At 44.2% G+C, this 26,564-nt stretch overlaps 1 protein-coding gene across 3 annotated transcripts in view; it reads right to left on the bottom strand.

The window, feature by feature from the left end:
* Window positions 1-26,564, bottom strand: part of HLCS (holocarboxylase synthetase) — a 179,060-nt gene that overhangs the window by 92,292 nt on the left and 60,204 nt on the right. For all 3 annotated transcript variants that reach the window (XM_075332914.1, XM_075332917.1, XM_075332915.1), the window contains one exon: window positions 14,610-14,881. In XM_075332914.1, the coding sequence (XP_075189029.1) occupies window positions 14,610-14,881 (272 nt within the window). The remainder of the gene's footprint in view (window positions 1-14,609; window positions 14,882-26,564) is intronic.

The following is a 26,564-nucleotide window of genomic DNA, read 5'->3' as shown; positions in this document are numbered from 1 at the left end:
ACGTGCAAAATTGCTAATCGGCGACATGGGGGTCCATTCTTAAAAATCGTTACTGCAGCAGTAACGAAGTTGTTCCTCGTTCCTGCGGCAGCACACATCGCTCCGTGTGACGCCGCAGGAACGAGGAAGCTCCCCTTACCTGCCTCCCGGCCGCTATGAGGAAGGAAGGAGGTGGGCGGGATGTTACGTCCCACTCATCTCCGCCCCTCCGCTGCTATTGGGCGGCGGTTCAGTGACGCTTCAGTGACGTCGCTGTGACGCCGCACGGACCGCCCCTTTAGAAAGGAGGCGGTTTGCCCGTCACAGCGACGTCGCCGGACAGGTAAGTATGTGTGACGGCTGTTGTGCGGCACGGGCAGCGATTTGCCCGTGTCGCGCAACAGATGGGGGCGGGTACCCACACTAGCGATATCGGGACCGATATCGCAGTGTGTAAAGTAGCCTTATGACGCTCTCGGGGTCCAGAAGTGCGAGTGTGCAAAATTTTGTGGCTGTAGCTGTGACGGTGCAGATGCCAATCCCGGACACACATAAATAATATATAAGGTGTTGTCTGACTCCAAAACAGTACATAAAAGTGAATGAATGGGACAAGTATGTACAATGCAAAAAATGATGGGGCTCCAGAGATTTGTCTGCTATCCCGGGAGCCTTAGAGAGCCCACTTTTTACCTAGGGTTCCTCAGAACATTACTAGGGAGGAATAAAGTAGATTATTAAATTGTTTAATTAAGTTTCTAAAATATTATCAATTGACACAAGATCTGAGGCCTACCAAGAGGGGAAGAGAGGGGAATAACTGTTGCCGATAGCAACCACTGAACATTCTACAACATATTATTTTCAAAGTAAAAGCAGAGTTCTGACTGGTTGCCGCGAGCAACAAGGCAAGTGCCAATTTTCATGTGAAGCCCTGCAACATCTTTTTAACAAGGGGTTAAAAAAAAACATTTTGAGAAATCCGTTCTTCCAAAAAAAAAAAAAAAATCCCACAGACTCCAAATCAGTGCGAGGGGAAATGAAATGTTCCCTTTACAATTAAAAGGACACTTGAGCCTCAAGGATATGAGGTGTTATGACTGAAAACTTCACGTGAATACAAAATAAGATTGTTAAAATATTTGCACTCCCGGTATAATTGGAAGAAAATTAGGCCGCAGGGACCGCGAGCAACAAGAGGGGGGAAAAGGTTCTGATATTTTTAACGCGTTTATGGGGGGTCAGTGTCAGCTAATTCGGAGCAGGGAGCTGGATTTTTCGAGACAATCATTTGATTATCTGAAAACAAAATTAACCCGTGGCCTTTGACTTCCAGCGGATTAAAAGTCAAACACAAATTAACCCGTTTCAAATGAAATAAGTAACTCAGCGCCACGACCCTGACTACCTAAATCAGACGGTTTACTACTTTCCCAGTGTTGTATCTTTTTTTTTTTTAAGGGAAAAATATATATTTTTTACTTTATTTTTGCAGGACCATCTTAAAAGGGACTTGTCACCACCAAAACAAAAGTGTCCAGTTTTTGCTTTTATTTTATTCCCACTTTTCCCATAAATATTCCATTTGTTTTTGTTTAAATCCGCCATACGGTTCCAGAGATCTGGGCCTTTTAATTTAGCGCTAATTTTTATGGTCTGTACAAAGTGGGCGTGGCTCAGAAGATTCTCTGGGGGTCTGTCTTTAGACTGATTTGCATTATCTTGTAAGCCACACCCCCTTGTAAAGACCATAACTAATAGCGCTAAATAAAAAGCCCCATAACTTTAGAACTGTATGGCAGATTAAAAAGAAATAAAAAAGGAAAATTCAGGGAACTAGTGGGAACAAAATAAGAGGAAAAAATGGCTGCTTTTGACCTGATGACAGATCCCCTTTAAATTAAAAAACATGGGGGAGCATATAACTTAGCGCCATCTTGGATTTCGGCCCCGGACTGTTGCTCAGCGATATATGCTCCTGGTTCTTATACACAGAGAAGCTTTGCTGTCAGTACAGCCATTAAGGGGTGTATTCGGAGGGCATTACTTATGCAGTCAGCCCCCAGGCACTAAGTTTCAGGTCCTGCCAGTTTTACTTGTATCCGTGTTCTCATTTTTCACAATTTTTCAAAGCCCAGAAATGAAGGAAAAGCATTCATCCAGCGATTCCATACACTGGATTATGAATACATTACAAGGCGCGAAAAAAACAGGCCGCGGTCCGTCCACACCTGCACAGCCTGGTGCCAAAACATAGGTGTGTCCGCATAATAAAGGACAACCTGTCCCCAGGGTGACATTGCCAAATTTTTATTATTTTTCTTTTTCAGAATTACATTTTTCTTCATAGTTTACGGAATTTTCCATTTTATGACAAATTATTCATAAAAAAAAAAAAAATCCCCACAATTGTTTTTTGATAATTACTAGAGGCATGATTCTACTCCCTGTCTATTTTATGGATTTTTTAAGGACGCTTCATGAATAATTACTAGAACAAGTTGATTTTTGCCTATTAAAGGGAATGTTACCCAATTGTAATTTTCCTTTATAAACAGTGTAGTAAGGGTGCTATTTGGCCGATAAAAAGCAAAAGAGTCAACAAGTCGAAAAATTACTCTTCATAAAGAGTACAATTCCTCACCCGTAGGCCACAGGGAACCGGGAAGCTGCATGCAAAACCTTATCGGTGTATGCTGTGTTATTATCCTGACTTAGGCGGCTTTCACACTACGTTTTTTTAGCATGCGTCATCAACGTTTTTTTGCTGCAAAAGCGGATCTTGTTTTTGCAAAGAAAATCGCATGTGTTATTTTGCAGGATCCTGTCACTTGAAGTTTATGGGCGGGCTTTGGAGTCATGTGATCGGAGTGAGGGGAACTGGACGTGACAGACTGGGAGCCGGCATCTGACAGCTGCGGTAAGCTGTAACCAAGGTAAATATCGGGTAACTAAGTGAAGTGCTTTGCTTGGTTACCCGATATTTACCTTGGTTACGAGTGTCCGTAGCTGCTAGGAGCCGGCTCCCTTCACACGTAACCAAGGTAAACATCGGGTAACTAAGAAGTGCTTTGCTTGGTTACCCGATATTTACCTTGGTTACGAGCGTCCGTAGCTGCTAGGAGCCGGCTCCCTTCACACGTAACCAAGGTAAACATCGGGTAACTAAGAAGTTCTTTGCTTGGATACCCGATATTTACCTTGGTTACGAGCGTCCGTAGCGGCTAGGAGCCGGCTCCCTTCACACGTAACCAAGGTAAACATCGGGTAACTAAGAAGTGCTTTGCTTGGATACCCGATATTTACCTTGGTTACGAGTGTCCGTAGCTGCTAGGAGCCGGCTCCCTTCACACGTAACCAAAGTAAACATCGGGTAACTAAGAAGTGCTTTGCTTGATTACCCGATATTTACCTTGGTTACGAGCGTCCGCCGCTCTCAGGCGGGGGAGAGAGGGACAGAAGAGAGAGGGAGAGAGGCCGGGGGAGAGAGGTAGGGGGAAAGAGAGATTGATCACGCCAGGCTGGTTTCTAGGCATGCTCAGCAGAGCAAGCAGGATCCTGTCTATCAGCATGCCAGCGTTCACATGCGTTTGCGTGCTGTTTAGTCAGGATCCAGCGATTTGCAGTATTTGGACGCAGCTCAAAAACGCTACAAGTAGCGTTTTTGAAAAAAGTTAAAAAACTGCAAGTCGCTGGATCCTCACTATAACGCACGCAAACGCATGTGAACGCATGTTGACGCGAGTCCATTGCAAATGCATTGAAATGAAAACGCATTTGCACTGGATCCGTTTTTGCGTTAAAAAAACCGTTCATGACGCATGTTAAAAAAACGTAGTGTGAAAGCCGCCTTATACAGACTTTAAAAATAAAGAGGTCATTAAATCCCTCGCATTTATATTCACGTGATAACTCTGCTCATCCTGTCTCAGTCTGTGCAACAAAGCTGAAAAACAACTGCAGGAAACAGGAGGCATTATCCGTTATTAAATCTCAGCCCTTTTATGGTCATGTTATGACTCTGCGCCTCTGTCCTAGGCTGTGCAACAAAGCTGAGAAGTGAGCTGCAGGAAACAGGAGGCAGGAGAAGTTATCTGCAGTACACATGATGAAACAGCTGCTTGTCTTTGCTCTAAAGCCCAATGTGAAAATTGCAATAGTTCTTTATAGGTAAGCAAATAAATTCACTGAAAATATGAAAAATATATATATAATAAGATTATTAATTAGAAAAAAAGTTAATGATGATACAGTCAGGCATAAAAAGACAATCTTTGTATTCATAAGAACTTGTTGAGCAACAAAGTCCTTTTTTGGATATTTTAAAATGATGGGCATAGTATCAAGTGGATTGTTTGCATCTCAACATTTTCCTTGGACACATTTGGTTGCTCATATGCTTATGTAATTGATTTAAAGAAGACCTGTCACCTGCTCAAAAAAAGTTAAATACCCTGTAAAAATCCCTGATCTCCATTGTGATGCGCCTACGGGGTCTTACGGTTACCAGTCACCGGGCCACGGTTCTTCTCCTGGGTCGCCGCGGTGGCCTTGCCCGGTTCCGTGACCCCGGCAGTGTCAATAAAGCTGAAGGGATGGGGGGCGATGGGGGTAGCTGTTCGTGACGCCACCTGTGGTGTGTGGCTATAATGGAAGCCGCCGCTGCGGAGGGTCTCTCTCTTCTGGGGCGGATGATAATGCAGCTCGGGGGTTGAAGCTCGCCACAGGCAGAGCTTGGCCCCAGGGAGGATGATAAGAGTGGTAGTCGCCTATGGCGCATGGGCGCGATGTTGAAAGCGCCAGCAGTAACGAGACGACACAGAGAGGGCAGTTCAAGTTCTTTACTCACTGGAAGCACACCGCCGTTGGAGCACAAAGCTATGGGCTTCAGCCGATCCTGGATACTTCGGAGGTCGAGGTCGGTGTTTCCTTCTTTTCGTCGGTTTCCCTCCACCTCCAGCTCCTGGGCCGTGGAACGGGTCACGGGTGTCTTCTACACTCCCCGCGAACCATGTAATCCCCCTTCCTTCCTCAAAACCAGAGTTGAGCTACCAGCTCCAGACCACAGGTCCCGAGCTGTCCGTGTCTCTGCTTATCTCCTCCCGAGTGCAACCTGGGGCTTCCTGCACCTAGAGCTGACTGACTACTTAGTGTGATGGCTCCTAACTACCCCTGTTGACGCCCCACCTCCAGTGTTCCTGAACTAGTAAGCAAGAGGTCCCATACCTCATGATGGCCACCCCAGCACCTACCCAACCCAGTCAGAGTGGAAGAGCTCTTGTGTTATGTGATGGTCGAGGGTGTTGTTAGTGATTTTCCGGCGACGACCTCCTCCGTATCCGAGATGAATACTGCACCTCGGGTGAGGTGCCAGAACCTGTGGCGCCTGAAGCCGCAGGGGCGCCACAATGGAGTCTGCCGCTCTTTTTTTTTTTTTTTGAGCTGCGACGCTCTATTGCAAGAGATATTCATATTTGTTTCTCCTGGAGCACAGTATGTGAAATCTCTGCTTACAGACCAAGCTAGAAGTTTCTTTAGTCTTCTCTGTGGGCACGCACTTTTATCCCAAGACTATATAATAGCATGTGATTGACTGTGTGTGTGAATGTTTCTGATATTAATCTATTTAACATATCAACCTCTTTTCTATTGCCAACTATGCAGAGAACCCAAGTAAAAACTTTATCCAATGTTTTGCATCTTATATACCAACAATACAGAGTATGTCGCCAGGGCTTTGGTTGCAAAATCACTGCCTTTTGTTTGACATCTGCAAGTGCATCACAATCACTGACAAAATGCCTCAACTGCAAAATGTTACCCTTTATGGCTTTCTCCCTTATTATACAATAAGTGGCACATTCAGTCGAGAAGTGAAGTCACAGGGTAAGAAAGGGGGAAGATTTTACAAGCGACACATGAATACGCCGGACTCTCGACAAAGACGCCGGACTCTCGACAAAGACGCCGGACTCTCGACAAAGACGCCGGACTCTCGACAAAGACGCCGGACTCTCGACAAAGACGCCGGACTCTCGACAAAGACGCCGGACTCTCGACAAAGACGCCGGACTCTCGACAAAGACGCCGGACTCTCGACAAAGACGCCGGACTCTCGACAAAGACGCCGGACTCTCGACAAAGACGCCGGACTCTCGACAAAGACGCCGGACTCTCGACAAAGACACCTCCTCTGCCTTTGAAAAAAAATGGAGATCAGAGGTACTCGATTCTTCATACACAGCTGGATAGTTTTTCTTTAAATCAACCATATGGTTCCAGATATATGGTCCTTTCTGTTCAGTGCTAATTTTATGGTCTTTACTAGTGTTGAGCGAGGGTGCTCGGCCCTGTTGGTCAATCAATCAAGCATCAGGGTGTTCGGGTACTTGCGGAGCTTGGTCAAGTATCGTGGGTGCTTGGATATTTTCTCGGCGAAACAACGACCACAACGCACAGGTTCGCTTCACTGCATGATGTGTACAGGCACCCCAGGGAGTACAGTATGTGAAATCTCTGGTACAGACCAACTAGACGTTTCTTCAGTTTTCTCTGTGGGCATGCACTTTTATCCCAAGACTATATAATATCATGTGATTGACTTGGTGTCTGTGGATGTTTCTCAATGTCTCTTCCGGGGGAACAAAACAACATTTTCAGACGTAGTGCAGCTCTCCCTCCTGCCAGAATGCTCAGTTTATGGCTAGTTGTATGTGAGCGGAGACCCAATTAGGCAAATCATTGACATTCCATAATACTCTTACTCACGTCAAGCTCGTCCGAGCATCTCACCAGCTCAAATTGAATACTGGGTATTGAAGCATTTTAGTGCTTGCCCATCACTAGTCTTTACCAATGAGGCGTAGCTTACAGGATCCTCAGGGGAGAGTCTTTAGGCTGCTCTGCAAAATTACCCTGTAAGCCACGCCCTTTGGTAAATACTATAAAGTTCATTAAGAATTAAATAAGAGCAAAACTGGCCACTTAGCACCTGGTGACAGGTCGCCTTTAATTTTGGGGCCCCTTTGGAGGCAACAGGTTCTCCATAGTAATGTTCCTGTTATATCTATACATGTACATATATTTTATGTATATGTACATGTAGCGCCCCTGAAGCCCTCAGGGTGCTACAAAGTTCTGCATCCCCACCAGGATGCAGGGCCTACCCACTTAGGGACCCAGAACCCCAGTGCCGGTACCAACAAAAACCCAGGTAATCCCAGTTTTCCCTCAACATACCACCCATACAATGGTACTTAGCTACGGTGGGACCAATGGATGGCCACCTAGAGGTGGAGCCACTCCAGTCCACTAGCTGACCAGGTGGGAGGGGCAGACTGTGGAGAGTAGTCGGGAAGACAGTAGAGTTTGAAGTTAACAGTGGAAGTGTAAAGGTGTGACTGAGCAATGTCCTGACTTGGTTTGACGGTGACCTGGTACCCAGGAGAAGTGGTTGCCGGTGGATTACTCGCGGAACTACGCACCGACGGGGTACAGGACCCTAGGACAGGAAAGAGCTTCAAGCCGACCTGTTAACACCTGCACAGAGGGACCATCAAGGACCTTGCTGACCCTAAAGAATCCAAAGACTCAGTAGCAAAGGAAGAACCTGGGACAGGACCAGAAACTCCAACCCCACAGGGTTTACGCTACCGTCAGGCGGACAGAAGTGGACAAATCACAGATCGGGGACCCCCAGTGTTCCATACCATGGAGACCCACTTACCAGAGACAGGTGCAGGGGAAGAAGGTACCAGAGAACCAGACTGGCACTGGGACGAAGGGGACTTGGAGGCGAAACCAGCCGGCTTCGGGCAACCAGGTAACATCCCAAGTGAGTAAACCAGTTGCACTGAATACCTGTCTGGACTCCTTCTTCCGACGCCCACTACACCAAACACCCGCTGGGGCAAAACCCTACTTGCGGAGGGACCACCATACTAGTTGCCAATACCACCAGCCCCACTGGAGACATTCTGCAGCAGCGGCCCCTTACACTTAGCCGCAACACCGCAAGTGGCGTCACAAATAAACTATATTGAATACTCCCCTGTAAATATCCTCATTACAAAAAGGGCCCAGGGCACAGAACCGGGTACCGGCCACCATCGTGACATTCCCAGAACGTACACTGCCCGGAACAGAGTACCCCATATCCCTGGGTGCTACATACACACAAATAAAAAAAAAAAGACTGTCAACAAAATGTACCCTTCTGTATAATGTATCATAAGGGGTCCACCTATTCTTACCGGCCACATTCCTCCACTATTGAGGCTTTCATCTCCTCATTCTCCAGAAACATTAGGACCGAGACAATGACAAACTGCGGCTTTCAGACACATGAAGCAATTAGGGACGTGTCATGTTCGAATTAGTCATCGGTTTAGTGACCGCTCGTAATGATGTGACAAATTGCAAAGCCCCGCCAAAGAAAGAAGAGATGGTTTTCTGGTACCTTGCCGACTCTTCCACTCTCGAGAACGAAGCCAACATAAATCTATCTACTAACTCACCTACGCAAAAATCTAGACAATATATACAGAAGTACAAAAAAAAAATCACAGCGAAAAGAAGAAGAAGAAAAAAAAAAAAAGAAAAGAAGAAAAAAACGGGATGGAATTAATTTAATGGCTGAATGAGCTCACAGTAGAGAAACAGCCGGAGTCTAATAAGAGTCGGTGTGTATATGTTTCCACCCCGACTGGTAAGATGCCAGTCAAGGCTCCGAGTCAAACAACAGGTGGAAGCGATTAGTCCTGTCATAGAAAGTTTGAAAAATGGATTCTAGGCCCGGACTGACTAAATTGAATTTGACAGTGTTGTCCTAAAGATTCAGAGCTAGGGAGGGAAAAAAAATCTATAGTTTAATTTGGAATCCCTTGATTATTCATTAGATCTCCAGATGGTCTTTGTTGATGTTTTACATATTAATATATATATGTTGTATTATTGTTGGCAGGGTTTGCCTTGTTCTGTGGTCAGGATCTGCATAGGCTTCGAAGTGTCCTCATTAGCGCTGCGGAAAGAATACACGGAGGGGAGGAAAGGCAGAAACGTTATGATCTCAAGACTGGCCTGGTTGTACCTATGAGGACTATATTAGAGGGGCACTCACTCTCGATAATACAGAAAAGCTAGGCCGCATACAGGAGTAAGATATTTTTCCAGTTTCCCCATTTCCTCAATTATCAATCTATAGAAAACAAAAACGGAATCGAGTCACCCAATGAATCCAAAACGCTGAAGGAATCCAACCGGACGTGAGAATCGGTGCAATTTAGATATGAGTGAATCTGCCCAATCTCAAATTCGGCCGGGGATAGATTTTCAGGACCAGGTCCATTTGCCTCGCCAGTAATCCGTGGCGGCTATACGGCAGGCCTGAGAATCACCATCTACATCCCAGTACCGCCACTCCACTGATTAACCAGCTATCACGCTAGGTACAGGGAAGTACCAAGTGAGTGGCGAAAGGGAAGGGGACCCATGTGTCTAGAGAAGGGGGAGATGGTGAACCCTGACCAAACCTACTGCTGGTTCCTGGTGTCCTCACCACCCTAGATAGGTTCCACAGCTATGTGCTGAGCTGGATACCGGACCCTGGGTATCCATAGTGCTGGGCCCTAAATAGGGAATGGGTGGGATGAGCTCTTCGTCAACCCCACTAACCACTATAGAAAATACAAGGGGGACACACAGGGGAAAAAGCATGAACTACTTATTAGATGAATCAGGTAGGAGTTCAGCAGAGCTTCCAGTAACGATATCACAGAGGAGAACAAACCACCTTTTTGTCACCTCAGTTTGAACGAACTGAAAATATCACCAGCACCAGTCCATAGCAAGGAAGGGGTATTTAAACACCAAGGAAATACTGATGATCAGCAGCTAGGTTGAAGGCAACCTCCTGCTGGGTCCAAAAGGGGAAGAGATGAAAAGCCAGCAGAAAAGCTACCTATACCAATGAATACTGACAGCAGGAACCATGGAAAGTCAGGGAGCAATTTGTGCAGCCAAAAGCTGTGACCTTCTATAGCCAGAAACTGCATGACTGTCACCTGTGACACCGGCCTTAAGCGATGTCATCATTGTGATGTCTTGCCAGGCCGGTTAATCAATTAAAAAAAAAAAAAACAGTTGTGGACGCCTGAAGGTATGAGGCAATTCTCCGGGTACCCTCATCCAGCGGCTACAGATAGTGACCAGTAGACGGGGTCCTACAAACTAATTCCCACCAACCTTACTCCCGACCCCACAGCACAATATTTGGATAGGCTGGGAAGTGCTTAAAAAGAAAAGAAATCATAGTCATGTAGCCACTCAAAAGTCTCTCCCGCCTCTGTCCCAGCCAGTCCCCAGCTTACTGAGGCACCTGCTCTTCTCCGATGTCATAGTTACATAGTTACATAGTTACTTAGGTTGAAAAAAGACCTAGGTCCATCTAGTTCAGCCTTCCTCCACCAGTTCTACATTTGGTCACTAAGTCATTTATAACCGACAATGTTGTGTGTACTGAGGAAATCATCCAGCCCTGATATAAAAGCTGTTATAGTATCTGCCATTACTACCTCTTGTGGTAGTGTATTCCACAGTCTGACCGCTCTAACTGTAAAGAACCCTTTCCTATTTAGCTGTTGGAATCGCTTTTCTTCCACTCGCAGTGAGTGCCCCCTGGTCCTTAGTATTGTTTTCGGAAGAAATAAGTCATGTGCCAGTCCTTTATATTGACCACACATGTATTTATACAAATAAATGAGATCTCCTCTGAGACGTCTTTTTTCTAAGCTAAACATATCTAACTTTTTCAACCTGTCATCATATGGGAGGCCTTCCATTCCTTGTAATAGTCTAGTTGCCCGCCTTTGAACTGATTCTAACTTCTGAATGTCCTTTTTAAAATGTGGAGCCCAAAACTGGATCTCATATTCCAGATGTGGCCTTACAAGTGATTTATAGAGGGGTAACAATACGTTGGGATCACGGGATCTAATCTCTCTTTTTATACACCCTAAAATCTTGTTTGCTTTAGCAGCTGCTGCCTGACATTGAGTGCTGCTGCTCAGCTTATTTGTAATGAGAATACCCAAGTCCTTCTCCTGTTCTGTAGTCCCGAGTTTACTTCCATTTAATGTATACGCAGCTATAGGATTACTCCGTCCTAGGTGCATTACTTTACATTTATCAGCATTAAATCTCATTTGCCAAGTATCTGCCCATTCTGACATCTCATCCAGAGCTTTGTGTAATATTGAACTATCAAGGTCAGTTTTTAATATCTTACATAGTTTGGTGTCATCAGCAAAGACTGACACTTTACTATCAATCCCATCCACAAGGTCATTAATGAAGAGATTAAGAATGGGTCCTAGCACAGATCCCTGCTCCCTTCACCCACAAATTCCCAATGCACAGGTTAACGTCATGATATGCATAACTCTTCCTGGTCCATATAGCTGACTGCTATTTATATGTATTCATCAAAATCGAATTCCTCAACAAATTTGGATTCACTAGATCCACGAATTTAGGAAAAGGTTAAACAAATATGATTTGTTTAGATTGGACTCGTTCACCCGTAGAGCATCCATAATTGGTTACGAAAGACAGCACTGATATTCTTAGTTGGGGTTCTTCAGAGGTTTACCACAAATTTCATCTCCAGGCTACACAGACTAACTCCTCAGGCAAAAGACGGCAACGAGAGATCACACTAGATACGGTATCATAAAATATAGAATGAGAAAAACCCCAAAAGATCAAGCAAATGAGATTGTGTGATTGTCCACTGGTCGTCTTCCCGGGAAAATAGTGGATACCATTCCAACATAGTATGAGGATCGAACTATTGTCTTAATGAATGTTCATTTCCATACAGTTTGCATCAGCTCATGTAAAAAAGCCTTTAAGCGAGGGCCGGTATATTGACGATCACCGCTCATTAAGCTGCCCATACACTGCCACCAGATTCTGAGCAACCATTATTGTTCAAATTGGCATTTCTGGCACCAGCTCACCTTCGGCGGGAGTGAAAGATTGGGCATGCTGAAACTCAACATGCCCAATCCTACTATTCCTGCTAGTCAAGATACCATACTACACATTAGTCACGTTTGTCATGGGAACAAGATGGGAATAAACTATTTTGCTGTGTATTAAGAAAAGAAGTTTGGATAGAATTCAAAGACCCCCAGGTGGGAATCAGCACTGTCCTAAATTCCATAAAAAAAGCCATCACCATGAAATATATTGCTTATTTTATAACTGGTGAAATACAAACTCCCATCACGGATCACACTGATAAATAGGCTATATATTACTTTTACCTGATTTTTACTTCGGCTCCATAACGGATAATTCCCATTACGAAGTCTGCTCTGCTCAAAATACGTCTTTTTCTAAAAACAGTGCCCCCAGAAATAGGTAGGAGAAATGTCATCCAGACATGGGATTACTACAGGACAAATAGGTCATACATAAATGTATAAAGCCTAAAGACGACGCTTCACCATCATCACCTCTTCTTTGTTCCAAAAACATTTTTTAGAAAAGCTAAAATTCCTCAATTGTATTCAAGACGACAAAAATATTAGGAAGAAAGAGGAAGACGTCCAACTTGTCAAGCCGAATCTCATCCCTGCATTGATAAACCCAGCAAAGATACGCTGCTCTAACCAATCCATTATCTCCTGAACCTCAGAGGCCTCCATGAAAATTGGCCAATAATTTTGGTGACGGAAAACAAGACGCGTCTCGGTGCAGATATCATTACTAACGTGTGTTAAGTTCTACAGGATACGCCAAGATGACGCATACATAAACGCCAAGATCCATCAAGTTATAAAGCAGTGACTAGCAGAGCGGACGAGTCCCCATCACAAAACAAATTGTTTGGCTGAAAACCGAAAACAGAAGATCTCAGCTTGGTTGACCATGAAGCATGGATGACACGAAGAGCATCAGAAGATGTAGACCTCCATTAAGGGCCCATCACCTGGTGAAACAGTGACCTATTCTTCACTGACAAAAGTCAAAAAACCTGAAATGGATGTCTACAGATGGAGTAGACTCTGGAGTAATATCCTAATTCATATGGCAAGGATCGGACATATTGTAAATAAGCAGTTCAATGGCCAATAAGCAGGATCTTGAAATATAAAGTGAACATTTACATAATTGAGAAGATTTCCCCCCCAAGAGGACACCCTCTTTCCTAGCCACGGCCTACATCGCGCCAATCAGAAAGGCGCTGAGGATACCGGAAAGTAGAGGGTTTGTAGAGCCCATTAGCCATAGACCACAGATGTGGCCAGTGGACCAGAGCTCCCAGGGTCTCCTCGCAGCTGCCGATATCCAAAGTGCCACTAGTAATTAGCAGGCCCAGTGTGACGCCATCATTTTTGAGTAACGCACTCAAGACGTCGCATCGGATTAACTAATCAGAAAAGGTACTGGAGATGCCGGAGACTAGAAGGCTCATAGAGCTCTTGAACATTAGCAACAGACCACAAATGTAGCCACTGAACCAGAGCTATGAGAGTCTCCTCCCAGTTGCCAGCAATCCTAGTGCCACTATCGGTTAGAAGGCCCAGCGTGACGTCATCGTATAGGAATAATGTATTCATGACGTAGCAGTGGGACAACTAATCAGAAAAGGTATCGGGGATGCTGGAAAGTAGAAGACTTGTAGAGCTCTGGACCGTTAGCAACAGACCACAGATGTGGCCGCTGGAGCAGAGCTATGAGAGTCCCTCCCAGTTGCCGGCAACCCTAGTGTCCCTACTGATTAGTAGGCCCAGCGTGACGTCATCGTATAGGAGTAATGTATTCATGACGTAGCTCTGGGACAACTAGTCAAAAAAGGCATCGGGGATGCTGGAAAGTAGAAGGCTCGCAGAGCTCTAGCCTGTTAACCAGAGATATGGTCACTGGACCAGAGCTCTGAGTCTCCTCACGGAAGGCCTAGTACCACTACTGATTAGTAGGCCCAGCGTTACACCATCGTATTGGCGTAACATATTCATGACGTTGCATCAGGCCACGTAATCAGAAAAGTCGCCGGGGATGCTGGAAAGTAGAAGGCTTATGGAGCTCTAGCCCAATAGCTACAGACCACAGATGTGGCCACTGGACCAGGGTCTTACGAATCTTTTTGATCAACTCTAAAAGATATAAAAAAAAAAAATTGGAATCACAAAGTAACGACTCCAAGTTATCAACTTTACCGAAGTAGCCCTACATCCGAAAAAACAGGCTTGCCTAAGAAAGCTTAAAACCACCATTATGCCAGTGCAAAAACTGTACTTTATTCACCCTCCCCAGGTCCAGTGTTGAGTTTCCACTGGTGTCTGTTATTGTTTACAGCGCTGATGCCTCTGAAGCCAATTAGTGGCGTCAGCGGCTCTGAGCGACTCTTACCGTCAACTTTGGCAGAGCCGTTGAGCACATTGATTGCCTGCAGTGCTGTGGACATGACATCGGCGCTACAGGCAATAAGCGACACCAAGAGCAGCGCTAGACCTGAAAAGGGTGTGTACAACAAGTTTGTTTGCTCTGCTTACTACAAGTGAGTGGGATTTATAGATTTGGTCGTTCACCGTACAAAAAAATAACATTTCGGTTGAACTTACCCGTCAATAACGTTGAATGTGGAGGTGGTGACTTCGGAGAACAGGACGGCTTTACCAAGCTTTTCGGTTTGGAGATTCTCCCGATACTTGTCCAGGTGGAAGTCCTCAGACTCAAAGCTTTCTTCTCCAGTGATGAGCGGAGCTAGCGATGGAGTGATGTCCATGTCATGTTGCCGGGACTCGCAGATTTTCAGAGACATCTTGCTAGATTTTATCAATCCATTTTTGTTTCTCCTTGACTTTATCCACTGGAGAACATCGGGGTAGTCCTCCTACACGGGAGACAACAGCGGAAGGGGCTCAATGCTTAGTGCGAAAAGAACAGGAAATAACATCATAATAGAATTTATACATTACATTTTAAAACAGCGAGTTATAAAACAGTTTTGAGTTTTAATTTCTAACCATTTTTAGGATCTCTGTTCTTAGTTTCATTCCAATGCAGTCATCCTGTGCATATCTAGTCCTGCAGCAGAGAAATGATGAGCGGGCACTACCATGCTCAGGTGCTCAGTACTAGTAACTAGTGATGAGTGGGCACTACCATGCTGGGGTGCTCAGTACTAGTAACTAGTGATGAGCGGGCACTACCATGCTCGGGTGCTCAGTACTGGTAACTAGTGATGAGCGGGCACTACCATGCTCGGGTGCTCGGTACTCGTAACTAGTGATGAGCGAGCACTACCATGCTCAGGTGCTCAGTACTTGTAACTAGTGATGAGTGGGCACTACTATGCTCAGGTGCTCAGTACTCGTAACTAGTGATGAGCGAGCACTATCATGCTCAGGTGCTCAGTACTAGTAACTAGTGATGAGCGGGCACTATCATGCTCAGGTGCTCAGTACTCGTAACTAGTGATGAGCGGGCACTACCATGCTCGGGTGCTCAGTACTGGTAACTAGTGATGAGCGGGCACTACCATGCTCGGGTGCTCGGTACTCGTAACTAGTGATGAGCGAGCACTACCATGCTCAGGTGCTCAGTACTAGTAACTAGTGATGAGTGGGCACTACTATGCTCAGGTGCTCAGTACTCGTAACTAGTGATGAGCGGGCACTACCATGCTCGGGTGCTCAGTACTGGTAACTAGTAATGAGCGGGCACTACCATGCTCGGGTGCTCAGTACTCGTAACTAGTGATGAGCGGGCACTACCATGCTCGGGTGCTCAGTACTGGTAACTAGTGATGAGCGGGCACTACCATGCACGGGTGCTCAGTACTCGTAACTAGTGATGAGCGGGCACTACCATGCTGGGGTGCTCAGTACTAGTAACTAGTGATGAGTGGGCACTACCATGCTCGGGTGCTCAGTACTAGTAACTAGTGATGAGTGGGCACTACCATGCTGGGGTGCTCAGTACTAGTAACTAGTGATGAGCGGGCACTACCATGCTCGGGTGCTCAGTACTGGTAACTAGTGATGAGCGGGCACTACCATGCTCGGGTGCTCAGTACTGGTAACTAGTGATGAGCGGGCACTACCATGCTGGGGTGCTCAGTACTAGTAACTAGTGATGAACGGGCACTACCATGCTCGGGTGCTCAGTACTTGTAACTAGTGATGAGCGGGCACTACCATGCTCGGGTGCTCAGTACTTGTAACTAGTGATGAGCGGGCACTACCATGCTCGGGTGCTCTGTACTCGTAACTAGTGATGAGTGGGCACTACCATGCTCGGGTGCTCAGTACTCGTAACTAGTGATGAGCGGGCACTACCATGCTCGGGTGCTCAGTACTGGTAACTAGTGATGAGTGGGCACTACCATGCTCGGGTGCTCAGTACTTGTAACACGCAGATGGATGGTCAGATGGGCACGTCTCATGTACCCAAGTTTAATGGAAGTCAATTGGGTACTGCAGCATTTACAGCCCCAAAATTAATATTTAAAATAAATAAAAAAATTCAGCAAATTTGTTTTTAGTTTTTTTAATCACTCCCCTCCTGCACAAAAAAAACCCAAAAAGTCTCTTAGCCAATCACCAACAGAGGTAGGTCATTATGGAACCAGGCAGTGTCGGTATCGGAAGAGCAGAAGACTCGGCGGAGGTGAAAATTGCTTCTTAGGTTTTTTTTTTCTTTTTTAATGAAACTCTGAGTTTAAAAAGCAAATAAAAAATAAATTAGACCTTAAAGGGGTTAATGATTGCAATTACGGTGGAGAGCTGAGCAGATCTGCCGTTCAGGGGTCTGGGAAAGCGGGATGTCAGCGCCGTAATCTTGTTATTGTCGATGATGTCTCCGTTTTTTATGACTGTTCCTGATTTTATGGTAAGAAGATTACATTACAGAAATATCTGCTTTTCAACTGAAGAAAAAAAAAAAAAAAAGACATGATGGACGAGTTTTGTAATGAAGTCCAAGCCCCCGGAAAAGACGACGGTGCAGAATGATGTAACACCAATTACCGCGAGGCAGGTCTCCGTGCCGAGGAGCGGGGTGCGAGTGAAAAGCATGACCTGTGAGTGGATGGGCCGGGGGGCTCCATGCGGTTGGCCCCTTCATGGATAGTAATGTCGGCTATCGCATTGGCAGAAGACCATGTGTCTGTCTCACATCAGCTCCTGTCAGGCCCCATCCACGTGCGGTTCATGGGAATCCCCCCTGTAACCTGGGATTACATTCTGGATGTGCGGTTACATCGAGCGTCGACCCCGGACAGACTCATGCACAATCTGTGCTGTGATTACAAGACCTTTATTCTAATAAACTCATCTTAAAAAGTTTCATAAAAATAAAAGTGGACACTTTTTTGTGCATTTTCTATAGTGTAATTGACGAGGCCTGGGGTGACTCGTTACCGGGCCGCGGTTCCGTTTCTGGGACGCTGCGGTTCAGTGACCCCGGCGGTGTCAGTTAAAAGGGGAAATAATAAGAGTTTGTGACACCGCCTGTGGTATGCGGCAAGTTAGGTTCCGCTGCTGCGGGATGGGGACCTCTCGGGTAGATGGGGACGCAGCTTAATTGGTATAGCTCTCCACAGGTAGAGCTGGGCTCCAGGGCGGTTGGGAGTAGTACTAGTTGATGGCGGGGGTGCAGGGCTGGAGGCGCAGGTGAATAAGAGAGCGACACAGGGGTGCAATCTCAAGGTTTTTACTCACGGTAGCAGGTTCTAAGGTAACATGACTAGTCAGTGACCGCCTCCGGAGTGCTGGGTTCCACTGTGATGGGCTCCAGTCGATCCCTGGCAGTTCGGAGGTTAAGACCGGTGCACCCTTCTAGTGTTCCTTTCCTGGTTGTCTTCCTGCGCTGACTTCTCACCCGCCTGTCACGCGCCTACGCACAAGGTGCCCTGAGCCGGTGTCCACGGGCCCTGTTGGGTGGCTTGAAGCTCTATCCCTTGGCCCTATGTGGTCACCTTCCAGCGGATTTGTGTGTGGAGTTGGCTTTGGTATTAGATGTGTCCTTAGCCTCCAGTTTTACTAGCGGAGCACGTTGTTTCTTCTCCTCTAACCTAGGGACCAGTTCCCATTCTGCAGCCAAGTCCTTCCACTCCAATGCTGTATGTGGAACGAGGCCACGGCAGTATGGCGCACTTCCCGTGGGCTCTAGGACCCTTTCTGTTTTGTACCTGGGTTGAGCTGCACCAGCTCCAGACCACAGGTCTTTGCTCCTCCACTGCTCCTTCTCGACTCCCTAACTTTCTGTCACAGACTGCTCCCGCTAACTAGACTCCACCCCCCAGGTGTCGGATTAGGGGAAGGGAGGTACCATCACCAGTGGTGGCTATATGAAGCACCCCACGGGGCTGGAGTTTCTTTACTCGTCGCTGGGCCGGTGATTGAGGGGTCTTTGGGAATGTCACAGTAGCCTGGCCCGGCTTCATGGCCCCGAGATGTCCACAAAAGGGATGAAAGGGAAGATGTTGCGGATGTTGGGAGTAGTTGTCTCGTGATGCCACCTGTGGTGTGCAGCCAGGGATTAGCCGCTGCTGTGGGTGCTGTCCTCTGGGGCGGATGGTGTCGAAGCTCAGATGGTTCGGCTCTCTACAGGTAGAGCTAGACCCCAGGGAGGTTGATGTGGGTGGCAGTCTATGGTGGTGTACGCTGGGGTGCAGGACTGAGGACGCCGACAGTAACTAGACAACACAGGCCGGTAGTTTATTTTACCTTTTACAGTCAGTCTATATGGTCCCGAAGTTACGGTGGTCCGGTCAGCCTGGTAGCAGTGGGGGATCTCTCTTTGCCAGGTGGGTTGGAGGCCTTCCTTAGTGCGCTCTGTGCGTGGGTCGCTGTGGCCTGAAGCAGCAAGGCTACTTCGCCTTGGTAGTCTCTGGTGGGCCAGATGTGGAATCTCCTGCCCTCCGGGTTTTACTGCTGGGTCGTTAGCACCCGACAGTCGAGGACCCCGGTGTCCCGATTCCTGCGCTCGGTCCTGGAAAGCTTACACGACAGCTCTCTCGCAGCGACCGTTCTCTTTACTCGCCTCTCGTGTTCTGAGTTCTCTCTTCCTGTCTCCCTGTCTAACCCCTCCCCAGCCCATAATGCACAGGGAAGCTCGCCGCAAACAGGACTTGAGCTCCCCCTTCTGGCCTGATTTAGGAAGTGTTGTGTGTGATTGTACCTGACATGGAGATTTCCCCGCTGCTTCCAGGAATAGCATTGCCCCCCGGTGAGAACAACCCCACTGTGGCTCCCATGACCACTGGGGTGCCACATATACATAGCATTAATGGAACCAAACCCAAACCCTGACCCGGTGGTGTGCTGTTAACTAAGAGTGTTGTGTGTATACCGGTGGATGACCTCTTCCTTACCCAGGATGGGATACCACACCTCTGGCTGAGGTGCACTACCTCAGCCTGTGGCGACTGAAGCCTCAGGGACACCACATAATCAAAGACTCAAACTAGCCATGTGTCCTTTAGAAGGACTCTTCTGTCACGTGTGCCCGGTCTGACCTGGTGTTGAAGGGATTTTATTGGGAAATGTTGCACACCCTTCAAACTAAAGATGGCAGGCCATGGGGGAGACCTGCAAACAGCATAGCCAATTGCTACTTTATTTAGAACATATCCCACGAGCCTATTGAGAGTGGGCACCGATTCAAGTGTGACATGCTCGCCTCGACACAAGTCCATGGCACTAGTGATGAGCGAGCAGTAGCATGCTCGGGTGCGGATCCTTCTGTTCCACAATGAATCTGTTGGGTGAAAGTCACCCATAGGCGGCCATTATACAGTAGTTATCTATGAATATGGGATGTACTTTTTTAACAATATCTCAATAACAAGTCCAAAGCTGAATTTTGTGTCGCCATCGTTGCTCATCTTCGTGAAGATCTTCCCCCACCGCCATCGCAGCAACACAACTTTTCCAATGTCAGACTTTTCCGAGCCGCCTGCCACAAATCTCCTCAGGAATTACAGATGTGCTCAGGAATGAGCCGGGATATTTTCACAGCTACTGATACTTGGGTGATGAACGGCTCTTTAAAATAATATTTGTCGCTGGCAATTCCTGTAAGTGTCCTCAGCCTCCGCGAGGTCCAGTCACCTGTCAGGCAGCAGCGGCGGGCGGCCACACAAGCCGTCCTCACTACACTAACAACACGGCCAGGGCGGACGGCGCATGGAAGATCCCTCCAAAACACAGCAAATCTGCTCAATCCAATCACCTCACATCCTCCTCATGTCAGACAGACGGAGAGGAAACCGGGATACTTCAATGGAAACGCCTAAGTGTGACACATGAAGACCGTGCGCCAGCAATGTCCGCCAACAGATACACTAATCACATACTATACCCAGTGTGCCACTTAGGGGCAACCTCTGCCACAACCCTTGGTCCTCAGTCTGAATTATACTCCAGAGCTGCACTCACTATTCTGCTGGTGCAGTCACTGAGTACATACATTACTGATCCTGAGTTACCTCCTGTATTATACTCTAGAGCTGCACTCTCTATTCTGCTGGTGCAGTCACTGTGTACATACATTACATTACTGATCCTGTGCTGATCCTGAGTTACCTCCTGTATTATACTCCGGAGCTGCACTCTCTATTCTGCTGGTGCAGTCACCGTGTACATACATTACATTACTGATCCTGTGTTACCTCCTGTATTATACTCCGGAGCTGCACTCACTATTCTGCTGGTGCAGTCACTGTGTACATACATTACTGATCCTGAGTTACCTCCTGTATGATACTCCAGAGCTGCACTCACTGTGTACATATATATTACTGATCCTGTACTGATCCTGAGTTACCTCCTGTATTATGCTCCAGAGCTGCACTCACTATTCGGCTGGTGCAGTCACTGTGTACATATATTACTGATCCTGAGTTACCTCCTGTATTATACTCCAGAGCTGCACTCACTATTCGGCTGGTACAGTCACTGTGTACATATATATTACTGATCCTGTACTGATCCTGAGTTACCTCCTGTATTATGCTCCAGAGCAGTGCTCACTATTCTGTTGGTGCAGTCGCTGTGTACATACATTACTAATCCTGTACTGATCCAGAGTTACCTCCTGTATTTTACTCCAGAGCTGCACTCACTATTCTGCTGGTGCAGTCACTGTGTACATACATTACATTACTTATCCTGAGTTACCTCCTGTATTATACTCCAGAGCTGCGCTCACTATTCTGCTGGTGCAGTCACTGTGTACATACATTACATTACTGATCCTGAGTTACCTCCTGTATTATACTCCAGAGCTGCGCTCACTATTCTGCTGGTGCAGTCACTGTGTACATACATTACATTACTGATCCTGAGTTACATCCTGTATTATACTCCAGAGCTGCATTCACTATTCTGCTGTTGGATGCATTATGCAGTTGTATTTAGGGTTGTGTATGGCCAGCCTCATGTGAAGCAATATTTTTTAGCAACCATTAAGCCAGAAACAAATATTTAAATACTAAGTTAATAAAAATAGGACAACTAAAAACCCTGGGGTTTCTCCAGCATTATATAGTCTCCTCACAAAACAACATCTAGAAGACAATGGCTGGGACCTCACCGGTGACATCTGCAATTAGCGAGGAAACAATAGATAATCCCAGCAGGGCTAATAGGACAAGTATCCAAATTGCAGAAAAATAAACATTTCCTTTTATAAAATATCACATTTTGTCACAACTTGGATAATATCGGACATTAAAAAGAAAAAAAATATGTCACAAAAAAAATGAAAAAAAATACCACAAAATTAATGTTTAAATGCCTAGTATATTAAAAACATTTATATATATATATATATATATATATATATATATATTTAATACACTTATTTTTAAGGGGATCTGTATAAAGGTTTTTGCATCGGAGCCCGCATGATGTAGGGGCAGAGACCCTGATTCCAGTGATGTCACTTATTGGTTGTCGGAGTTTTGATAAAATCCCTGTTTTCTCTGCTGTGGATCTAGCAGTTGTCTGAATGCTGAGCTCTGTATAACCTCGCTTACACCACTGATTGGCAGCAAATCCCAACTACCTCTTAAAGGGAAACGGTCATCACATTTTACATATGGAAGTAGTTGTATGGATGTGTAGAGGCTCGTTCTCCGAAAAAAATAAAACAGTTTTTGTAGATATCTGATTTGTCAGTCATGAGAAATCTAGTATAAAAGCTGCATGAAAGTTAAAGGGGTCGTCTACGACCTTTACATTGATGGCGGATCCTTAGGATAGGTCATCAATATCTGATCATACCTCTACTCCAAATGTAAAAATGTGATAATGGGGTGACTCCAATTATTCCTAAATAGTCTGACCACATCATAAATACCCCAAAAGCTGCATTTTAAGGGTCCCTTTTGGCTAGGGACCAGCTGTGTCACCAGGGGATAGCAGCATTTTTTCCTACGTACGATGGCGCTAAACAACGGTCAGTGGCGATAATTGCATAATTAAAGGAGGCAGATTTTCCTGCATCGAAGAAGACGCCATGGGGAGCAAGGACACGGGTATCTGACATCCTTGTGTGTCCTATGGATGGGAAAACCATCGCTGTCCACACAACTGATCCAGGGGAAGCTGGAGCCCATAACATGCAACACGAGGGGGGGGTGGTAAATTAGGGGGTATGTATGACTAGTTTTGTCATTTTAAAAATTTGGCTGGAAAGTGGGTAACCCCTGTAATGAACATAGGGTTTATATTAAAAGGTGGATATTTGCCTTAACTTTACGTTCACCAATCCATCTCAAATTGACCCTACAGCCTTACAAAGTTTGTCTCATTTTCCTTCTTCAGGAGCGCGTCGCTCCTCTGCCTCCTGACTTCCTGTTTGCATAGGGCGGAGCGCGCCACTCCTCTGCCTCCGGACTTCCTGTTTGCTATAGAGCAGAGCGCACCGCTCCTCTGCCTCCGGACTTCCTGTTTGCTATAGAGCAGAGCGCGCCGCTCCTCTGCCTCCGGACTTCCTGTTTGCTATAGAGTAGAGCGCACCGCTCCTCTGCCTCCCTGCTTCCTGTTTGCCATAGAGCAGAGCGCGCCGCTCCTCTGCCTCCGGACTTCCTGTTTGCTATAGAGCAGAGCGCGCCGCTCCTCTGCCTCCTGACTTCCTGTTTGCCATAGAGCAGTGCGCGCCGCTCCTCTGCCTCCCTGCTTCCTGTTTGCTATAGAGCAGAGCGCGCTGCTCCTCTGCCTCCTGACTTCCTGTTTGCTATAGAGCAGAGCGCGCCGCTCCTCTGCCTCCCTGCTTCCTGTTTGCTATAGAGCAGAGCACGTCGCTCCTCTGCCTCCGGACTTCCTGTTTGCTATAGAGCAGAGCACGTCGCTCCTCTGCCTCCGGACTTCCTGTTTGCTATAGAGCAGAGCGCGCCGCTCCTCTGCCTCCTGACTTCCTGTTTGCTATAGAGCAGAGCGCGCCGCTCCTCTGCCTCCTGACTTCCTGTTTGTTATAGAGCAGTGCGCGCCGCTCCTCTGCCTCCTGACTTCCTGTTTGCTATAGAGCAGAGCGCGCCGCTCCTCTGCCTCCTGACTTCCTGTTTGCTATAGAGCAGAGCGCGCCGCTCCTCTGCCTCCTGACTTCCTGTTTGCTATAGAGCAGTGCGCGCCGCTCCTCTGCCTCCCTGCTTCCTGTTTGCTATAGAGCAGAGCGCGCCGCTCCTCTGCCTCCCTGCTTCCTGTTTGCCATAGGGTGGAGCATGCATCTCCTCTGTCTCCTGACTTCCTGTTTGCCATAGGGTGGAGCATGCATCTCCTCTGTCTCCTGACTTCCTGTTTGCCATAGGGCAGTGCACTCCTGAAGATAGACAGTCCGGAGCAGAGGAACGCTTACACCACTGGTCCGAACTCTGCGCTCTTCGATTCTAATTGGCCACTTCGAGACTCCAGAGGCCTTTTGTAGAAGACTTTGTGCCAAATTCATCAAAATGTTGCATGGTGTTTGTGATTTTGGGTCAAACTTATTACTTTTCAGATTTTTCCACCTAACTGTCGCACCAGCCTTCTAACAAACTTTAAGATGACGAATATTACGTTTTGCGTGAAAAAAAAAGAAAAATTATAAATTGGACTGATGTTTGTATTCCACTAGGGTAACTGAAGCACCAATGCACAAACATTATGAAGTTGAAAATTAAAAATTAGCCAAAAACATCTGTATAAATAAAAAACCATGTTCATATCGTCAAACAAGAACCAAAAATGACTAGGATTGGAGAAGAAAAACAAAAAAAAAAAGTGTAAAAACATCACAAGTGTCAAAAAAATTGCCAAAAAAAAGTAAAATTCAATTTTTTTTTCTTCCAACCCAAAAAAAAAATAATAGGTAAAAAAAAAGAAAAAAAAAAGTAGGTAAAAAAAAAAACAAAAAACAAAAAAAAACAAACCAGGTCAAAGATTTATATTCGACCCCGTTAAATTAGCAGTTCCATGCTAAATACTATCAGAAACTATAAATTTTAGTATTGGCATAATTTTCTATAATAAATGGTTAATTAATAGAATTATTTTTTTTTTTTATAAAAAACAATCCATCTTTAAATGGAGATTTGCTCTCGTGCAGACAAAGCCGCCACAAAATCATTCACTTTGTTTTTAATCTCTAGCGACCTCTAGTGTTCAAAATTGATCCATCAATAAGCAAAATAAATGCTACAAACCTAAATCTTACAACGTGGCAAAAATAAAGCAGAAACATAAAAAATATTTCAAATGAAAAATAAAAAAATATTATATATATATATATATATATATATATATATATATATATATATATATATATATATATATGGTGGATATAGTTTGAAGGTTAAAAATGTTAAATAATACAAGAAAGTGAAGATTCATGTATTGTATTTCTTCCCACTAATTTACATGTTGAAAAAAAATCTGTTTTTAAATGTAGAATTATTTTCTTATATTTTCTGCCATATTCATAACTTCATACTAATGTTATATATTATAAAGTTATATTATATATAATTTTCTTGTGATATACATATATATATGTATTCAAATCTGGTTCCATCAATAAGCAAAATAAATGCAACAAACCTAAATCTTACAACATAGCAAACAGAAACATAAATATTTCAAATGAAAAAAAAAAATAAAATATAAATATATATATAAATATATATATATATATATATTATATATATATATATATTTTATTAGGTTATAGCCAACTCTTAGAATTCATTCTATATCATATATATATATATATATATATATATATATATATATATATATATATATATATATATATATATATATATATAATATATATATGTTAATATATATATTATATTATTAGATTTTATATATATACACACATACACACAGAAAATATATATAAATATATCTCTAATTTTATATATATATATATATTATATATAATTTTTGTACGTGTTATTTCAATTTTAGAGACTTAAAAGTTTTGTACATGTCTACAAAGTCATCGTGCTTTGTACTAAATACTCCTTCCGACCATCAGAAAGATAAATTCCGCCGTGGACTGAATATATAATTTCTAAACATAGTAATATTTATTTTATAATAAAAGGATAAAATTAAAATAAATGGTGAATGTCTAAAGATTAGTTTGTTATGTACAAAAATCAAAATTTCAAATAATTTAGAAATCTCCAATTATACCCGCCGCAAAAAAAAAAAGGCTCTTGTTGTGTACAAACGGTAACGCCAAGTCATGTGGAACAATGGGGGAAGAGACTTAAAAGTGAGCGCCCTTTATATGCACAAAAATATTACAAAGTACAATATTAAAAAAAATCTGAAGAAATTATTAATGTTTTTTTTACTTTTTTTTTCATTTCAGGTAAGAAAAACATTACAAACTATGAGATTACTTCTAATTAATCATTTTTACATGATTCCTTTTTTTTTTTTTTTTAAAGCAGATTTACAGCTTTTAAAAAAATGAAAAAAAGCAATTTACAAGAAGTAAAAAAAAAATAAAAAAAAACAAACAATTAAAATAATATTTCTGTCAAACAGAAATTTGTCACATCATGGCTGATTTTTATTTATTTTTTTTAATTATAGTTTTAAAAGTAATAGAATGTGGAAAAAAAAGTCTAGAAAAAGAAAGAAAAGCAAAAATGTAAAGTCAATAATTATATTCGTTGTATATATCACGCACTCACACAGATTGTGTGTGTTTGTATACATACACACATTTTATTTATTTTTTTATATATATATATTATATATATATACATATATATATATATACATATATAAATAATATACACACACATTTTAATATATATATGTATCTATATATAATACAGTTATATATGTATATCTAAATACATATATATACATATATACATATATATATATATATATATATATATATATATATATATATATATATATATATATATATATATATATATATATATATATATATATATACACACATATACATACACACATATACACTATGGTTTGGGTATGCTAAACATCTAAATGTGAAACATTAAAAAAAGGGGGAGAATCAATATATATATATATATTATA

Source organism: Anomaloglossus baeobatrachus, chromosome 2, assembly GCF_048569485.1.
Source record: "Anomaloglossus baeobatrachus isolate aAnoBae1 chromosome 2, aAnoBae1.hap1, whole genome shotgun sequence".
Classification (NCBI taxonomy): Eukaryota; Metazoa; Chordata; class Amphibia; order Anura; family Aromobatidae; genus Anomaloglossus; species Anomaloglossus baeobatrachus.
The sequence above is the reverse complement of the archived record's forward strand: the minus strand, read 5'-3'. Positions and strand labels throughout refer to the sequence as shown.